This window comes from Phyllobates terribilis, unplaced genomic scaffold, assembly GCF_046119375.1.
Source record: "Phyllobates terribilis strain yellow unplaced genomic scaffold, ASM4611937v1 Scaffold_71__1_contigs__length_7168151, whole genome shotgun sequence".
Lineage (NCBI taxonomy): Eukaryota > Metazoa > Chordata > Amphibia > Anura > Dendrobatidae > Phyllobates > Phyllobates terribilis.
Window position 1 is genome coordinate 2,363,760 of NW_027362831.1, and position 18,794 is coordinate 2,382,553.

Consider the following 18,794-nt stretch of genomic DNA (forward strand, 5'->3'; position numbering starts at 1 on the left):
TGTTTTTAAAATCCAAAATGTTGGGCTACTGAAATGGTTGTTCAGTAAATGCACTCAATACTTGGTCTGGGCTCCTTTTGCATCAATTACTGCATCAATGTGGCGTGGCATGGAGGCGATCAGCCTGTGGCACTGCTGAGGTATCATGGAAGTCCAGGTTGCTTTGATAGCAGCCTTCAACTCTTCTGCATTGTTGGGTCTGGTGTCTCTCATCTTCCTCTTGACACAGTACCCCATGGATTCCCTATGGGGTTATGGTCAGGCAAGTTTGCTGGCCAATCAAGCACAGTGATACTGTTGTTTTTAAACCAGGTATTGGTACTTTTGGCAGTGTGGACAGGGGCCAAGTCCTGCTGGAGAATGAAATTTCCATCTCTCAAAAGCTTGTTGGCAGAGGGAAGCATGAAGTGCTCTAAAATTTCCTGGTAGACAGCTGCGCTGACTTTGGTCTTGATAAAACACAGTGGACCTACACCAGCAGATGACATGGCTCCCCAAACCATCACTGATTGTGGAAAATTTGCACTAGACCTCAAGCAGCTTGAATTGTGTGCCTCTCCACTCTTCCTCCAGACTCTGGGACCCTGATTTCCAAATGAAAATTGAACTCTGGGACCTTGCGGAGTGTGTCAATGACAGCCTTCTGGACATCTGTCAAGTCAGCAGTTTTCCCCATGATTGTGGAGCCTACTAAAACAGACTAATGGACCTTTTAAAACGCTTAGGAAGCCTTTGCAGGTGATTTTTGTTAATTATTTTAATTTACTGAGATAATGACTGTTGTGTTTTCATTGGCTGTAAGTAGTGTTGAGCGAGTATGTTCTGTTAACCCTTTCGCCGAGTACACTCAGGCCGAGCTCCGAGTATTTATAGCTGCTCGGTGATATGCTTGAATCCCTCCCGTGTGCATGATTTGCGACTGTTTGACAGTTTTATTACATGGGAGGAATGTCTATTTCTTACACATTCCTCTCATGTAATAAAGCTGTCAAACAGTTGCAAATCATGCACACGGGAGTGATTCAAGCATATCACCGAGCAGCTGTAAATACTCGGAGCTCGGCCCGAGCATACTCGGACAGAACATACTCGCTCAACACTAGCTGGAAGCCATAATCATCAACATTAACAGAAATAAACACTTGAAATAGATCACTCTGTTTGTAATGACTCTATATAATATATGAGTTTCACTTTTTGTATTGAAGAACTGAAATAAATTAACTTTTTGATAGTCTAATTTTGTGATATATTCTGATGCCCAAAATAGTTAATTTTTTTTAACCCCTTTAAAGCCCAAGACGTACTAATACGTATCTGCGCCCTGGAACTTAAGAGCCACATACGTATTAGTACGTCATGGTTATCGTGCAAGCACACAGGCTGTGCGGGCACGATCACCGCCGGGTGTCAGCTGATTGTCACAATTGACAGCCGGTGCTATGTGTTAGAAGCGGTCCCTTACTGCTCCCCGCACATTAACCACCACAATGCTGCTATCGAATTCGATCGCAGCATTGTGGAGGTGATCGCGATACTCACCTCTCCTGCCGGCGTCCAAAGCAGTCTGCCGTGGCTTCCTGGATGTTGCCATGATGACCGGATGTCATCATGACAACATCCGGGTCACCAGACAGCAGGAAGATACTTTGGTCATGCGCAGTGCATGACCAAAGTATCTTCTGCATTTGCAGCGCTGACAGCCTGTATAGCACAGGGATGGTGCTCCATACCTATGCTATACAGGCGATCAGAATAAAAAAAGTGAAAATCTCATAGTGGGACAAAGAATAAAAGTAAAAAAAAGTGTTAAAAAACGGAAAAAAAAATTGTAAAAATATAAAACAAAATTTAAAAAAATAATCCACCAAAAGGAAAAATATAATGTACCCATCAATAAATAGTATTATAAAAAAAACAATAAAAGTACACATATTTAGTATCGCTGCATCTGGAACCACCTGACCTATAAAACTGTCCCACTAGTTAACCCCTTTAGTGAACATGGTAAAAAAAAAAAAAAAAGAAGCAAAAAATAATGCTTTATCATCATACTGCCAACGAAAAAATGGAATAACATGCGATCAAAAAGACGAATATAAATAAAAACGGTGCCACTGAAAACATCATCTTGTCCCGCAAAAAAAAAAGCCGCCATACAGCTCCATCAGCCGAAAAATAAAAAAAGTTATAGCTCTCGGAATAAAGTGATGCAAAAAAATTTTTTTTCTATAAAATAGCTTTTATTGTGTAAAAGCGCCAAAACATAGAAAAATAAATGTGGTACCGCTGTAAACGTACTGACCCGAAGAATAAAACTACGTTATCAATGTTACCACATGCGGAACAGAATAAAAAAATGGAAAAAAAACAATTCCTGAATTGTCGCTTTTTGTTTATTCTGCCTCCCAAAAATCGAAATCGAAAGCGATCAAAAAATGTCACATGCTTGAAAATGGCACCAATAAAAACGTCAACTCATCCCGCAAAAAAACAAGCCGTCACATGACTCTGTCGGCCAAAATATGGAAAAATTATAGCTCTCAAAAAATTGCGATGCAAAAACTAGATTTTGCAAAAAAATGCGTCTTTTAGTGTGTGACAGCTGTCAATCATAAATACCCGATATGAATCTGGTATCGCTGTAATCGCACCGCCCTGAAGAATAAAGTCGTCTAATCACTTTTACTGTAAGAGGAACGGTGTGAAAAATAAACTCTAGGGTTAGGGTTGTGCTAGGGTTAGGGTTAGGCGTTAGGGTTGGGGTTAGGGTTAGAGTTGGGCTAGGGTTAGGGTTGGGATTTTTTTCAAAAGTAAAAAAAAAAGATTATGATATGGCGACTAATGTTGAACGCAAGTGCTCGCTATTTGAGTTTGCATCGGGTGCTCGGATATGCACTGAGTATCGCGGGTGCTCAAGTGACATGATTGAGTCTCTGCCCCATATTCTTTGCAACCAAAAAATCCTTGCGGGGATTGCCTGCCATGCACGAGCGATCCTCACATGTTTTTTTGGGTGGCTAATAACCGTGAAACATGTGGGCGGGGAGTCGAGCATGTCACTCGAGCACCCGCGATACATGGTGCATAACTAAGTACCCGATGCAAACTCAAGTAGTGAGCACTTGCGCTCAAGACTAATGACAACTTATTCAATATGATGACCTAATGTTATCAAATTCTGTGTCATACCTCTGGGTTCAAAATGTTCACTTTACCCCTTGATAAAATCCTTCAGGTGTGTAGTTTCCAAAATGGGATCACTTGTGGGGGGGGGGGGGGGGGGGTTCCACTATTTAGGCACATCAGGGGTTCTCCAACCGCGACATGGCGTCCGCTTTCGATTCCAGCCAATTTTGCGTTTTAAAAGTCACACTGGGGTATTGGTGTACTCAGGAGAAATTGCACAAAGGTTTTTGGGGTCCATTTTCTCCTCTTACCCTTGTGAAAATAAAAAAATTGGGGCTAAAACGTCATTTTTGATACATCTAGATAAGTTCCCTGATGGGTCTAGTTTCCAAAATGGTGTCACTTGTGGGGGATTTCCACTGTTTAGGCACATCAGGGGCACATCCGCTAATTATTTAAGCAAATTTTACATTCAAAAAGTCAAATGGTGCTCCTTCCCTTCCGAACTGTGCCGTATGCCCAAGCAGTGGTTTTCCCCCACATATGGGGTATAGACGTACTCAGGAGAAACTTCACAACAAGTTGCATGGTGCAATTTCTCCTGGTACCCTTATGAAAATGCAAAACTGGGGCTGAAAAACATTTTTGTAGGAAAAATGTGAAAATTTTATTTTTACGACTCCATGTTATAAACTTCTGTGAAGCACCTGGGGGTTCAAGGTGCTCACCACACATCTAGATAAGTTCCCTGAGGGGTCTAGTTGCCAAAATGGTGTCACTTGTGGGGGGTTTCCACTGTTTAAGCACATCAGGGGCTCTCCAAACGCAACATGGCGTCCGCTAATTATTCAAGCAAATTTTACAATCGAAAAGTCAAATGACGCTCCTTCCCTTCCGAACCCTGCCGTGAGCCCAAACAGTGGTTTTCCCTCACAAATGGGGTATCTGCTTACTCAGGAGAAATTGCACAACAAATTTTTTTCCTGTTGCCCCTGCGAAAATAAAAAAAATTGGGTCTAAAGTAACATTTTTGAGAAAAAAGTTAAATGTTAATTAAATGTTAATTTTTTTCTTCCACATTCCAAAAATTCCTGTGAAGCATCTGAAGGGTTAATAAAGTTTTTGAATGCGGTTTTGAGCACCTTGGGGGTGCAGTTTTTAGAATGGTATCACTTTTGGGTATTTTCTGTCATAAAGACCCCTCAAAGTGACTTCAAATGTGATGTGGTCCCTAAAAAAATGGTTTTGTAAATTTTGTTGGAAAAATTAGAAATCGCTGGTCAACTTTTAACTCTTATAGCTCCCTAATAAAAAAAAAAATTGGTTCCAAAATTGTGCTGATGTAAAGTAGACATGTGGGAAATGTTATTTATTAACTATTTTGTGTGACATCTCTCTGACTTAAGGGCATAAAATTTTGAAAATTTCAAAAATTTCTAAACTTCCGCCAAATTTCCATCTTTTTCACAAATAAACGCAAGTGATATCAAAGAAATTTTTACTACAATCATGAAGTACAATATGTCACGAAAAAACAATCTCTGAATCAGGGGGGTCCGTTGAAGCGTTCCAGAGTAATTACCTCATAAAGTGACAGTGGTCAGAATTGTAGAAATTGGCCTGGTCATTAACGTGCAAACCACCTTGGGGGGTAAACGAGTTAAACAAACGTTTAATGTTTTCAAAAATGATAAAATGTGTCTAATGCTTTTTGCATGTTTTTTCTTTTTGAAAGAATTGTTGGTGCCACTTTTCTTTTGAAACATTTTAATTTCTGCTTTTTTTCTAGTGTTTTTCTTGTAATATAGGAAAGCTTAAGGCCAGAAATAAACCCCATAAATACTGTACATGGAGACTTTAGTGTCAAATAATTTCTGTCTGCAGTATTTGTGCAAACAAAAAAACTCTTATAAATGCCTCATACTTCTGTGTGTGAATCAGACATGAGATCTAACGTGATAGAAGATTACAGTCTGGGGAAGATGGGAAACATTTATATAGACGGCCGGTGGAGATGTAGTCAGTGATGGACTCTGGCTAACTATGTTTCTACAGCCGTAGTAGAAGATGAAGATGTCGTCCTCATCATGAAGTAATTATTTCTCATGTCAAGTGCAATGAATATCTCCTGCAGTATTGCTAATGCCGATTCCAGTGTCGGTAAATGAGTTGAGAATTAACATTATGGAAGATAAGTCTATGAGAAACGTATTCAACTGCAGACTCTGAAGAAGAAACTGCTTGTTATCTGTGACCTAAAATATATAGGTTTTATTTGTAGTTGTAAAGAAGAAAATTAAATACTTTAAATAATAAATCTCCTGTTTCCCCTATTATCTCCAGTAATTGTATCATTACACAGGATTTTTATGTTACATTGGCTCATCATCTTCTCATTCAGGTATTTACAATATCAGATCCACGCAGTGAAGATCTTCTATATAAGAGAATTTTCCTGATTTACCCATCAAATATGGATATGGATAGAAATAAGATGGCGGAGAGGATATTACACTTTGCCCTTGAAATCATCTTCCGGCTTACTGGAGAGGTGAGAGATTCTGATGACATCACATTACATCATTCTTATAATTTCTGTAAAGCACTGTGGAATTAATGGCGCTATATAAGTGAGTACCGTATTTTTCGGACTATAAGATGCACTTTTTTCCTCCAAAATTTTGTAGGAAAGTGGTGGGTGCGTCTTATAGTCCGATATACATAAATACTGTGGCTGCAGGTGGTGGAGGATGTGGGGGGAGCAACAGCAGCAGAGTAGCAGAGCACATGAAGCATCAGCCGCATGCTGCAGCCTACACTGTACCAGCTAAAGAAAATTAATATTCACTGATCCCCATGCCCAGTATTCCTGAATTCATGAATACTCATGGACTTTAATAGTCTACAGTGTGCGTGCTACTAGGGAGAATGAATGGTGACTGCTCCCCACACACACAGTCCCAGCGTGGGGAGCAGTGACTATTCCGGCACAGCTGATCACTGTGTGAGGGCGCATAGCAGGGACGCCATGCGCGGTTCACACAGTGAGAACCCTGTCGGCAGCAGAGTTGGACGCAGCGCTGGAGGAGAGATGAGGTGAGCATGATTGTTTCTTTTTTTGTATGCAGCGTGACAGGGATCAGGGGAGGCCATACATACAGGGTTGAAGGGTGCAATACATACTATGATGAGGGATGACGGGGGCCATACATACCAGGATGGGGGATGAAGGCTACCATGCATACCAGGATGGGGAATTGGGGTGCCATGCATACCAGGATGGTGAATTGGGGTGCCATGCATATCAGGATGGGGATGAGGGCCACATATTACAGGAAGGAGGGGGCCATATACACATGTGGTCAAAATTTTTGGTACCCCTCGTTTAATGAAAGAAATACCCACAATGGTCACAGAAATAACTTGAATCTGACAAAATTAATAATAAATTAAAAATCGATGAAAATGAACAAATGAAAGTCAGTCATTGCTTTTCAACCCTGCTTCCACAGAATTAAAAAAAAAATTTAACTCATGAAATAGGCCTGGACAGAAATGATGGCACCCCTGAAAATAATGTGACAAAAGGACATGTTAAATCAAGTTGTGTCCACTAATTAGCATCACAGATGTCTACAATCTTGTAATCAGTCAGTGGGCCTGCATATAGGGCTACAGATACTCACTGTGCTGTTTGGTGACATGGTGTGGACCAAACTCTGTTACGGATTCGGGTGGTGGAACCTCTGTGCTGCGGTGCAAGGAGGGAACAGAGAGGCGTAATTAGGTATCAACTCAGACTGACCAAGCTCGTACGGCGGCTCAATCGACTCCGTGACTAGGGAAGGACCGAGAAGAGGGACCAGGTGCTACTCTGGGCCAGAACTTGTATGAGACCAGGTGACTCCCACGGGTCAGAAGGCAGGGACTGACCAGTATAGTAGATGGGCACAGCAGGCAGGCTGGCGGGTGATCCAGGTAGACGGACTGCCAGACACGGCAGGTAACAAGCAGGAGCCTCCAGGTAGGCACGGCAGGTAACAAGCAGGAACCTCCAGGTAGGCACGGCAGGTAACAAGCAGGAACCTCCAGGTAGGCATGGCAGGTAGCAAGCAGGAGCCTCCAGGTAGGCTGGCTGGTAGGCACGGCAGGTGCTACCAGGTAAGCAAGCGGGTTGGCAGGCATGGCAGGTAACAAGAAGGAGCCTCCAGGTAGGCTGGCTGGTAGGCACGGCAGGTAACGGGCAGGTGCTTCCAGGTAAGCAGGCGGGCAGAGCCCATAGACTGACTGGCGGACTGAACGGAAGACAGACTGTTGGGCTGGAGAGTAGTCAGGCTGGCGGACTGGACTGGTAGTCAGGCTGGCGGACTGGACTGGTAGTCAGGCAGGCAGCGGAACCTGAGGGCTGAAGCAGAGGTAAGTACACAATGCTACAACTTTGCTCGGGCAAAGTGCCTTATATATGGGAGGTCCTCTGGCCATTGGCCGGGGACTCCTTAGGAGGGCGCACTCGGCCCCTTTAAGAAGGAGGGAGCGTGCGTGCCCTAAGCACAGTGCCCGGGAAGCTGCGTGCGCCGGCAGCCGCAGGAGTGCCGGAGGACGCTGGGCGGGGAGCGTGGCGGAAAGAGGGACGGCATCTCTACCTGTCAGGGGGCAGAGACGTCGATACTACACACTCAACATGGACCAGAGGAAGCAAAGGAAAGAGTTGTCTCAGGAGATTAGAAAGAAAATTATAGACAAGCATGTTAAAGGCAAAGGCTATAAGACCATCTCGAAGCAGCTTGATGTTCCTGTGACTACAGTTGCACATATTATTCAGAAATTTAAGATCCATGGGACTGTAGCCAATCTCCCTGGATGTGGCCGCAGAAGGAAAATTGATGACAAATCAAAGAGACGGATAATACGAATGGCAACAAAAGAGCTCAGAATAACTTCTAAAAAGATTAAAGGTGAACTTCAAGCTCAAGGAACATCAGTGTCAGATCGCACCATCCGTCATTGTTTGATCCAAAGTGGACATCATGGGAGACGACCAAGGAGAACACCATTGTTGAAAAAAAATCACAAAAAAGCCAGACTGGAATTTGCCAAACTACATGTTGACAAGCCACAAAGCCTCTGGGAGAATGTCCTATGGACAGATGAGACGAAAATGGAAGTTTTTGGCAAGGCACATCAGCTCTATGTTCACAGATGGAAAAATGAAGCATATCAAGAAAAGAACAATTTCCCTACTGTGAAACATGGAAGAGGCTCTGTTATGTTCTGGGGCTGCTTTTCTGACACATGGTGTCTTGAATTTGTGCATGGTACAATGAAATCTCAAGACTATATCAAGGGATTCTAGAGAGAAATGTGCTGCCCAGTGTTAGAAAGCTTCGTCTCAGTCGCAGGTCATGGGTCTTGCAACAGGATAATGACCCAAAACACACAGCTAAAAACACCCAAGAATGGCTAAGAGGAAAGCATTGGACTATTCTGAAGTGGCCTTCTATGAGCCCTCACCTTAATCCTATTGAGCATCTTTGGAAAGAGCTGAAACATGGCGTCTGGAAAAGGCAACCTTCAAACACAAGATAGCTGGAGCAGTTTGCTCATGAGGAGTGGACCAAAATACCTGTCGAGATGTAGAAGTCTCATTGACAGTTACAGGAATCTTTTGATTGCAGTGATTGCCTCAAAAGGTTGTTCAACAAAATATTAAGTTAAGAAGAACCATCATTTCTGTCCAGGCCGATTTCATGAGTTTAATTTTTTAAACATTTCTGTGGAAGCAGAAAAGCAATGTCTGACTTTCATTTGTTCATTTTCATAGATTTTTAATTTATTATTACTTTTGTCAGATTCAAGTTATTTCTGTGACCATTGTGGGTTTTTCTTTCATTAAATGAGGGGTACTAACAATTATTACCTGTCTCTCCATAACCAGGATTACACAGTAGTGAAGAAGACCTCTAGTGAGCACTGTCAGGACCCTGTGTCTGAGGGATGGGGAAGACCCCTGAGCCCAATCACAGGGCCTCCACCTCATCCCCTGATGCATGAGGACATCAATAACCAGAAGATCCTAGAACTCACCTACAAGATGATTGAGCTGCTGACTGGAGAGGTGACACTGCTGGGAATGCTGGGACATTATACAGTAAAGCTATGAAGGTATCAGGGGGATGACGGTATCATTGTATATGTCAGGTTCCTATAAGGTGTCAGGATGTCGCCATCTATTTCTCCATGGAGGAGTGGGAGTATTTAGAAGGACACAAAGATCTGTACAAGGACGTCATGATGGAGGTTCCCCAGCCCCTCACATCACCAGGTAATAGACAGGACTAAATACACACGGCCTATAATTATCTGTATGTAAAGAATAAATTCAGTCCCTGTATGTGTTTCCTCCAGATCTATCCAGTAAGAGGACAACACCAGAGAGATGTCCCCGTTCTCTTCTTCCACAGGACTGTAAACAAGAAGATCCCAATGTTCCTCAGGATCATCAGGTAGAGAGAAGGTGTCATGTGATCTCTATAATATGTAGATGGCTGTGAAGGTCTTGTGTTCAGTCTTGTTTTATCCACCAATATTATATGTTTTATACTTGGGTAAAGAGGACAGTGGAAATGGCAGGATTAGAGTTGATCGTAGATGTGACTTCTCCATCTGTCTGTGACTTTTACAATATTTGTTTCAGGGTAAAGATGTGATGCATATTAATACTACAGAGACATATGTGAGGGGTGATGAGTGGTGTAAAGAGGAGATTCAAACATATGACTACCCAGGTGAGTAGTGACCACTAAATGTAGAGAAGTTACCAATTATTCTCAGTCACCGGCTGTAGTTGCTTTATCATTGGTGCAGGGTCTGCTGTATCACAATCGTGTGATCACCATTTTGCCTCTGGATCACAACATTCTCCTCCACCCAAAACTTTTCAAATGACTTTGGGTATTTAAAGCCCTTTTCTATTGAACTTGCAACATGGACAATCCACCTACACTCTGGGATTAGAAGACTCTGAACGTTACCTGCCCAGATCTGTAATTTCAAAAATCAAATGTCAGCATAGGTAGAATGTGCTGACAAATTAGAAAATCACTTGAAGAGAAATTATGATTGGCCTCTTAGAGAAAGTGAATTGTAATGATGCTGTTGACTTCTTAGAACCCTGATATCTTATTGGATGAATCTACCTTCTCTCCCTTCTGTGCTGCTGAATGTGTTCATAAGGTCCCTACAAGACCAGGTCCAGTCTTTCTGGCCAAACTCTATTTTTATAATCGACAATATTAAATGTGCAGTGAGGGCCAAGTGTGAATTTCTGTACAATAACAACAGAGTTTCCCTTTATCGTGACTTTTCAATTTCTTTTAAAACCAACTAACTTCAAAAAGGATTGCGATAAGCTGCTTAAAAAACATTACACCTCTGCCGTGATATATCTCTGTGCCATGATATATCTCTTGGACCAGAGAGTCCAAGAATAGGTGCATTCTATATGCTTCCCAAAATCCACAAATGTGGTAATCCAGGAAGACCAATAATTTCATGTGTGGGCACCCTTACTTAGCAAGTTTCTGGATGGATAGAGCGTGTTCTTAAACCACTGGTAAAGATAACACCCAGCCACATTCAGGACACAACGGACCTACTGAATAAACTAGCAGCTATAGGTCCTCTACCAGAAGAGCCCATCCTGGCCACCATGGATGTGGAATCTTTGTACTCTAATATCCTATACCAGGATGGATTAAATGCCTGCAAAATCTTCATGGAAAATACAAGAATTGATGCTGATTCTGTAGTGAAACTTACAAAATTCATTCTCACCCACAATTACTTTCAATTTGATAACAACATATATCTACAGGAGACTTGTACAGCGATGGGTAGAAAAATGGCTCCACAGTATGCAAATCTTTTCATGGCCAAGCTTGAAAGTGACTTTTTGTCCTCATGTCCCATCAGCCCTCTGGCCTACTATCGTTGCATTGATGATATTTTAATCATCAGGACGGAGTCTGAGCAACAGCTGAAGACGTTCCATGAACACTTTAATCAATTTCATCCCACCATCAACCTAACACTCAACTACTCCTGTACTGAAATGAACTTTTTCGACACCATCATCAAGCTACAGAACAATGAAATAGAGACATCCTTGTACCGGAAGCCAATCAACTGTCCAGCATACCTTAAATGGGACAGTTTCCATCCAAAACACATAAAAAGCTCTATTGTCTACAGCCAAGCCATCAGATACAATCAGATATGTTCCAACCCTATGGATAGAGGCAAACACCTTGGTGGCCTCAGAAAGACCTTTTTGAATCAGGGCTACCATCCAAGAACAATTGAGAACCAGCCACCACAATATCAAGGAATCATCTCCTACATTACAAAACTAAACAAGAATGCAACCGATTGCCTCTAGTAGTTGCCTACAATCCAAATCTGGAGGCACTAAGGAGAGCTGGACGGAAACTATAACCCTTATTACAAAAAGATGCCCGATTACAATCCATATTTCCAGACTCCCCACTTCTGTATTTCAGGCAGCCCCCAAATCTAAGAAGCATCATTGTCAGAATCTCCCTGTCATCTCAACCAGCTACAGGTACCTTTCCTTGCAACCAGAAAAAATGTAAAACCTGTCTGTTTATAATTACCACAGACAAGATAAAGATCCCCAACTCACATCAGGACTACAAGATCCCAGGTACTTTCAGCTGTATCACATCCAATGTAGTGTACTTAATTATATATACCAAATGTCCAGCTGGATGTGGGGAGACAGGGCAAAAACTTAGGACAAGAATGAATAATCATCACCACACAATAAAAGAAAAAAGAATATATCTACTTGTGGCTAAGCATTTTTGTCTCCCTAATCACTGCATTAAGGACATGAAACTACTGGTATTAAAAGGTAATTTCAAATCTCAGAGAGAAAGAGTCTGGGAATAAAAAATAATGGTGACGTTTGATACCTTCAGAGCAGGAATGAATGTGTCGCATGGATTTATGTCATTCTACATCAACTAAGGAATGTGCCCATCAGACTTGTGGGGTCATCATAACACTGGACCTAGTCACAATAAAACCTTCACACTCCTTATCTATGAACTGCTAAAATATTTACAGCCAGAACTGTTTATCTCCCATAGTAATAGCTCTGCTTTTCATCACCTGTCTCATCTATTGCATTGTTTCTGTGTCCTATTGTGTATAAATATGTGACTCTCCAGATTTTCGGTTATACTAGCCTGATGAAGAGGCCTAAGTAGTCTCAAAAGCTTGCAACTTGTTACCATCTTTTCAGTTAGCCATTAAAAAGTATCAACCACTGAGGACTCTCAAATCTAAATATTTTCAATCATATCTCTAAGCTAAATTTAAGACACCTCGGCTCTGCAGTATTATGAAAAGTTATCTCTGAGGGTCTAATATTTCTTTTTGAAACTCATTTAATAGAAAATATTGTCCCTTATGATAGTTCAGATTGCCAAGAGCCACAGAGACCCATACTGAAATTACCCCAGAGAGGTTTCACCACTAGGTGCTCATTTTTTTACTGATGAAGACTGTTGAGTTTGATAATTTCAGTAGATGTGTTATTGTCTATACTCAGTTTTTTACTACAGTAGTTAGTGTCCAAAATACTCTGATTTAACCCCTTCTTGTAGCCAGTTTTGTGTTCCTAATCAGGACCCATTTTTCAAATCTGACGTGTGTGAATAATTCCAAAGTTATCACAACATAATGACAAAGGATAATAGGAAACAAATGGACCTTACAGATTACTTCCAACTTCTCTTGAATCCAACAATCCCCTACATATGGTTGTACCATACTGTCTGGGCACATAGCAAGTTAAGAAAAGAAGGAGCACCATTTAGCCATTTGATTGCAGATCTCGCTGGAACAGTTTGCAGACACAATGTATTGAGGGCACTGTTCATGTTCACCTGGCAGCTCAAAAGATGACTACCATGAACAAGTTTGGCACTCTCTACTCCGTTTTCCAGATCCCACGGATTGCTTTGCTCATCACCCTTTGACCCCACTACATGGATCTAGAATTGCACAGAGACCCCTAAGCTTGGGCCACGGTGTTACCTGCTGTTTTGTGGTGTGAGATGGGAAGAAGAATAGTCAGGTAGCCGGGTTAGAACCATGAGGGCAGAGAAAAATCAGAAGACACAAGAGCATTCAGTAAATGGGCCGGGGTCACAAGTACACAAGCTGGGAGCTGAGCACAGAGGACTGAACCAGAGGAGAACAAGGCTGTATGTGACAGCTTATGGCAATATGCTTCCAGCTTTAGTAGGGCATGGTGCTCTACAGTTGGCTGAAGGAGGTAACAGATTACTGCAGCTGGACAGCACACACACTCATACTGCCAGTCTGGATGGTACTACTGGTCCCAGCAACCCTAATCTTAGTGGCTGGACAGAACATGCACCGCCCAGAGCTTCTAGCTCCTATTTCTCCTCCATTACCTGCGCCGCCTGCAGAATGAATAATGCGGCTCCTGGTGACAGAAGCAGACTTTGCAGGAGCAGATCCCAGAAGAGATGGGACACACCATTTGCAGAAGCCCTAATATAACAAAATGGCATAAAACCAGAGCAGTAAAAATCCCCATAAAGTGACTCCATTTTGGACATTATAACCCTCAGTGAATTAATCTATAGAAGTAGTGACTATTTTTGACTCCACAGCCACTTTCCAGAAATTAGCACGCAGTGGATGTTGCTGAGTGAAAATTGCAAATATGCAATTTTATACCCCAACACAACACATAGTGCCCAGATTGTGCTCCAGGAGACACACACACACCGTAAATTAAGTGGGTTCATCTCACTGTAGTAATGCCAAATACATAGATGCTAAATGTGATTTGAGTACACTGCAAGGCTCAGAAGTGAGGGGGAGATTTGACTTTCTGAGAGTGGATATTGGTGGATAGGTTTATGGAAGCCATGTTGTTTTTCAAGAGCTTTTGAGCTGCTAACGTGGAAACCTCAGTTTTTCCACTGATAGATGATGAACCAGAGTGGGGACTTTTTTGTGAGATGAGTAGAAGTTTTTATTGATATTATTTTCACCAACATAACATTATTTGGTGGCTTTTTATTCCACATTTAAGAGGCAGAATGAACAAACAGTTGAACACCACGCTCCACTGGTTCATCCTGTGAAGTTTTTGTGACGAAACAGTTTCTAATCTTAATTAGCCAGATGTCTAGATTTGTTAAGCCAAGAGAAATACACTATTGTGTTTGTGAATGTATGTATTTTTCTTTGGCTGGTCAAGAAGGACATACTATTATGTGTATAAACCTAAATGTTGACTTCTCTTGGTCTGGAAACAATAATGTTTGTTAATATGCTAATTACATATTGTATTAAAGCCAGCTAATTGTTGATTTACAAGAGTCACCCTGCTATACCAACTATGTAAATTGATTAAATGCACAAACAATGTGACCTGAGCCCAGTGGAATAATATCTTCCCTTTTTTTGACCTGTGAATGTGTACTTGAAAGGACAATCGTAACTATCTAAGAGACATATGACTCTGTAGCAGTCAGAATGAAAAAGGAGAATCAGAGAGACTTTAGGACATCAGGTTGGTAGCATGGCTCCATCCAGAGAGACACAGATTTGGATTCTACATGATTCCGACCTAAGGGTGCACGGCCCTGACTGGAAAGATATGGATCTGCTCCATTGACCATCAGAGCGCCCATGGATACTTTTGGCGAGACCAGGTTGGGACGGTGAAGTCACCTGGCCCCATGTATATGTTGTTTGGGGTTTCCAGTTGAGACCCTCCAGTCGCCTGGAACCCATGGAGACATTCGAAGAAGCCATATTGGGATCTGCCGGTCATCTGGCCCCATGGAAACTCTCAGAGACCAGAGTGGGACCTTCATGTCCCCTGGCCTTGTAGCTCAATGGACTATCAGCTTCCTAAGCTTGCCGCTACCTCCTCTGTGTGGGGGCCTGCCAAAAGCGGGGGGCCACTGGTTGAGGTAGTTGGGCCTGGAAGTTCCAAAGTCGTAGTTGTTCTACTCCCAGGCGGGCCAGCGGAAGAGTGAGACTGTGTAATTTTGCACCATCTTGGGTATTTGCCGGGACTGTTCTATGTGTTTATTGTCCGTTTGGTGGTTTTACCCTCAACATGTGTTGTCTGAGTAGTATTATGACCATGGAAGACCCCGGGTCTTCACAGTTTCTTATTAGACTATGAACTGTCATTGTCTTAGTGAATAATTCTATAAATTTACATAACTTGCTATTTTTACAGAGAGTTTAAGTAGAAATGTTCAAAAATATAAAATTCAAGGATATTTTTTGTTCAAAAATAATAATTGGTTTTATTCTTGGCAGATGACTGTACCAGGAGATCAGAGGGACAGCTGGTATCTTCAATTTTTAAATCAGATGTTCTTGAGATCCAACAGAATACAATTGAAGTGAATGCCATTACTCCAGATGTACCATCATTCCTTCACAGCAAAAATCTGTCATCTGATCCTTTGAAACAGGTCCTGTCTTCAGATTCATTACCAACTACTAAGGAAAATCAAAGTCACAAAATAAGCATTAAAAAACAAATTGCTCCTAAAGCAAAGACGAAATTTTCACGCTCAGAATATGGGAATAGTTTTCCTCTCCAAAAGTGTTTTCCTAAACATCAAAAAATTCACAAAGCAGAAAATAGATTTTCTTGCTTCAAGTGTGGGAAATGTTTTAGGCAGAAATCAAATCTTGTAAGGCATGAGAGAACCCACACAGGGGAGAAGCCTTTTTCCTGTGCAGAATGTGAGAAATGTTTTAACCGGAAAAGTAATCTTGTAATACACCAGAAAACTCACGGAGGTGAGAAGCGTTATTCATGTTCAGAATGTGGGAAATGTTTTAACGATAAATCATACTTTGTTAAGCACCGGAGAACTCACACAGGTGAGAAGCCTTATTCATGTTCAGAATGTGGGAAGTGTTTTAACGATAAATCATATTTTGATAAGCATCAGAGAACCCATACGGGTGAGAACCCTTATTCATGTTCAGAATGTGGTAAGTGTTTTAACCAGAAAGGACATCTTGATAGCCACTGGAGAACCCACACGGGGGAGAAGCCTTTTTCCTGTTCAGAATGTGGGAAATGTTTTAACCACAAATCAAATTGTGTTAAGCACCAGAGAACTCACACAGGGGAGAAGCCTTATTCATGTTCAGAATGTGGGAAGTGTTTTAACGATAAATCTTATTTTGCTAAGCACCAGAGAAGTCACACAGGTGAGAAGCCTTATTCATGTTCAGAATGTGGTAAGTGCTTTAACCAGAAAGGGCATCTTGATAGCCACTGGAGAACCCACACGGGGGAAAAGCCTTTTTCCTGTTCAGAATGTGGGAAATGTTTTAACCACAAATCAAATTTTGTTAAGCATCAGAGAACTCACACAGGGGAGAAGCCTTATTCATGTTCCGAATGTGGGAAGTGTTTTAACGATAAATCATATTTTGATAAGCACCAGAGAACTCACACAGGTGAGAAGCCTTATTCATGTTCAGAATGTGGGAAATGTTTTAACCAGAAAGGGCATCTTGATAGCCACTGGAGAACCCACACGGGGGAGAAGCCTTTTTCCTGTTCAGATTGTGGGAAATGTTTTAACCACAAATCACGTCTTGTTGCGCACCAGCGAACTCACACAGGGGAGAAGCCTTATTCATGTTCAGAATGTGGGAAGTGTTTTAACGATAAATTATATTTTGATAAGCACCAGAGAACTCACACAGGTGAGAAGCCTTATTCATGATCAGAATGTGGGAAGTGTTTTAACCAGAAAGGGCATATTGATAGCCACTGGAGAACCCACACAGGGGAGAAGCCTTTTTAATGTTTAGATTGTGGGAAATCACCTTCCGTGTCAGCACCGTTCTTGTGGTTTTGAGACTTGCATTCTCGGGCTTATGTGAGGTTGCTTCATCACACAAGTCCTGCCCCAAATCGGCTTCAATCGGCTTCAACGTCTCTGCCTTCGGACGTGTTGAACATCAAAAGGAAGCCAGGGCTGCAACTGCGCTCCGACTTCCTCTTAATGTTTGATTTGTTTGAAGGTCGGGACAGTAACGCCAGCACTGATTGGGTGCAAGGCTCAAAATTACCTCACATGAGCCTTGGGAATGTAAATGCTGTCACCGCTGGATTGGAAAGTGTAAGTAAGTGTGTAATTGTTTTTATTTTAACAGGATCAAACATGAGGAATGAAAAGGGGTTGTCAATGTAGTGGACAACCCTTTAAACATCAAAAATCCCACATAGAGACTAGTCATTATCATACCTAGAGTGTGAAAATGATTTTCTGGAAAATCGTATCTTGTTGACCATCAAAAACAACTCAGACGGGGAGGGAAACTATATATGTTATTGTCAAACTGTACAAAAACAGTATAAATAAATGAGATATCACTTTAAACTGACTGTATTTTTTGGACTATAAGACACACTATTAGCAAGAAAAAAATCTTGCTAATAATTGAGAGCGTCTTGTAGACTGGAGACAGATTTCTGTGACAGAGGAGAACAATGAGACAGTGTCCTTCCTCATCACTGAAAGAACAGCTCCACACTTATCTGACTGATTGGTGCAGAGCAGGAGAGGAAGGTACTGGGACCTGCACTGAGTCTGCACATCCTGAGTGAGCAGCTGAAGAACCTTCGACCCGACTAGCTCAAGGACCTTTCAGATCATGTAATCAATCACATGACCTTAAAAGAATTACAAAATGGGGTCATGTGTGTATATATAGTGTATGTGTATGCAAATGTGTATATTTAGTAGAGCTGTATATATTTACTGTAAGTGTGCATACAGTGGCATGTAAAAGTTTGTGCACCCGTGGTCAAAATTACTGTTATTGAGAACAGTTAAGCAAGTTGAATATTAAATGATCTCTGAAATGCCTAAAGTTAAAGATGACACATTTCCTTTGTATATTAAACAAAAGAAAAAAATATATTGTAATTTTTTTACATTTTAAAAATTAGAAAAAGGAAAATGAGCCGATGCAAAAGTTTAGGCATTCTTTGAGATTTGTGTGCTTAGATAACTTTAACCAAGGTTTCAGACCTTAATTAGCCTGTTAGAGTTATGGATTTTTCATGGGTGTGTGGCCTATGGATATTGAAACCCTTTATCAGGGGGGTGCAATTATTAGGCAGCTTATTTTTCTCAGGCAAAATGGGCCAAAAAGAGTTTTAACTGACTATAAAAACTCAAAAATGGTTAAGTCTTACAGAGGGATGCAGCACTCCTTAAATTGCTCAAATATTGGATGTGATCACAGAACCTTCAAAAGTGTATAGGGTCACAAAAGAAAAAAAAAGAATAGCATTAACTGCAAAAGATTTCAGAAGACTCAAATGTGAAGCAACCAGGAATATATTATCCTCCAGTGCTATTGTATTCCAGAACAGCAGCCTCCCTGGAGGCCCAGAAGTACAAGATGTTCAGTGCTCAGAGACAAGGCTAAGGCTGAATACCGACCACCACTGAACAAGACACAAGAAAAGACTTGGCCAAGAAATATCAGAAGACAGATTTTTCAAAGGTTTTATGGACTGCTGAAAGTGACTCTTGACG

The 18,794-nt window shown here is 41.5% G+C and overlaps 1 protein-coding gene across 1 annotated transcript in view; it reads left to right on the top strand.

Annotated features, from left to right (window-relative positions):
- The window catches only part of LOC141194443 (uncharacterized), a 73,596-nt gene that overhangs the window by 21,626 nt on the left and 33,176 nt on the right, over positions 1–18,794 (top strand). Inside the window, exons 2-7 of the mRNA XM_073662364.1 lie at positions 5,531–5,680; positions 9,065–9,244; positions 9,328–9,451; positions 9,535–9,632; positions 9,824–9,914; positions 15,532–15,689. Coding sequence (XP_073518465.1) covers positions 5,603–5,680; positions 9,065–9,244; positions 9,328–9,451; positions 9,535–9,632; positions 9,824–9,914; positions 15,532–15,689 — 729 coding nt within the window. The 5' untranslated portion in view covers positions 5,531–5,602. The remainder of the gene's footprint in view (positions 1–5,530; positions 5,681–9,064; positions 9,245–9,327; positions 9,452–9,534; positions 9,633–9,823; positions 9,915–15,531; positions 15,690–18,794) is intronic.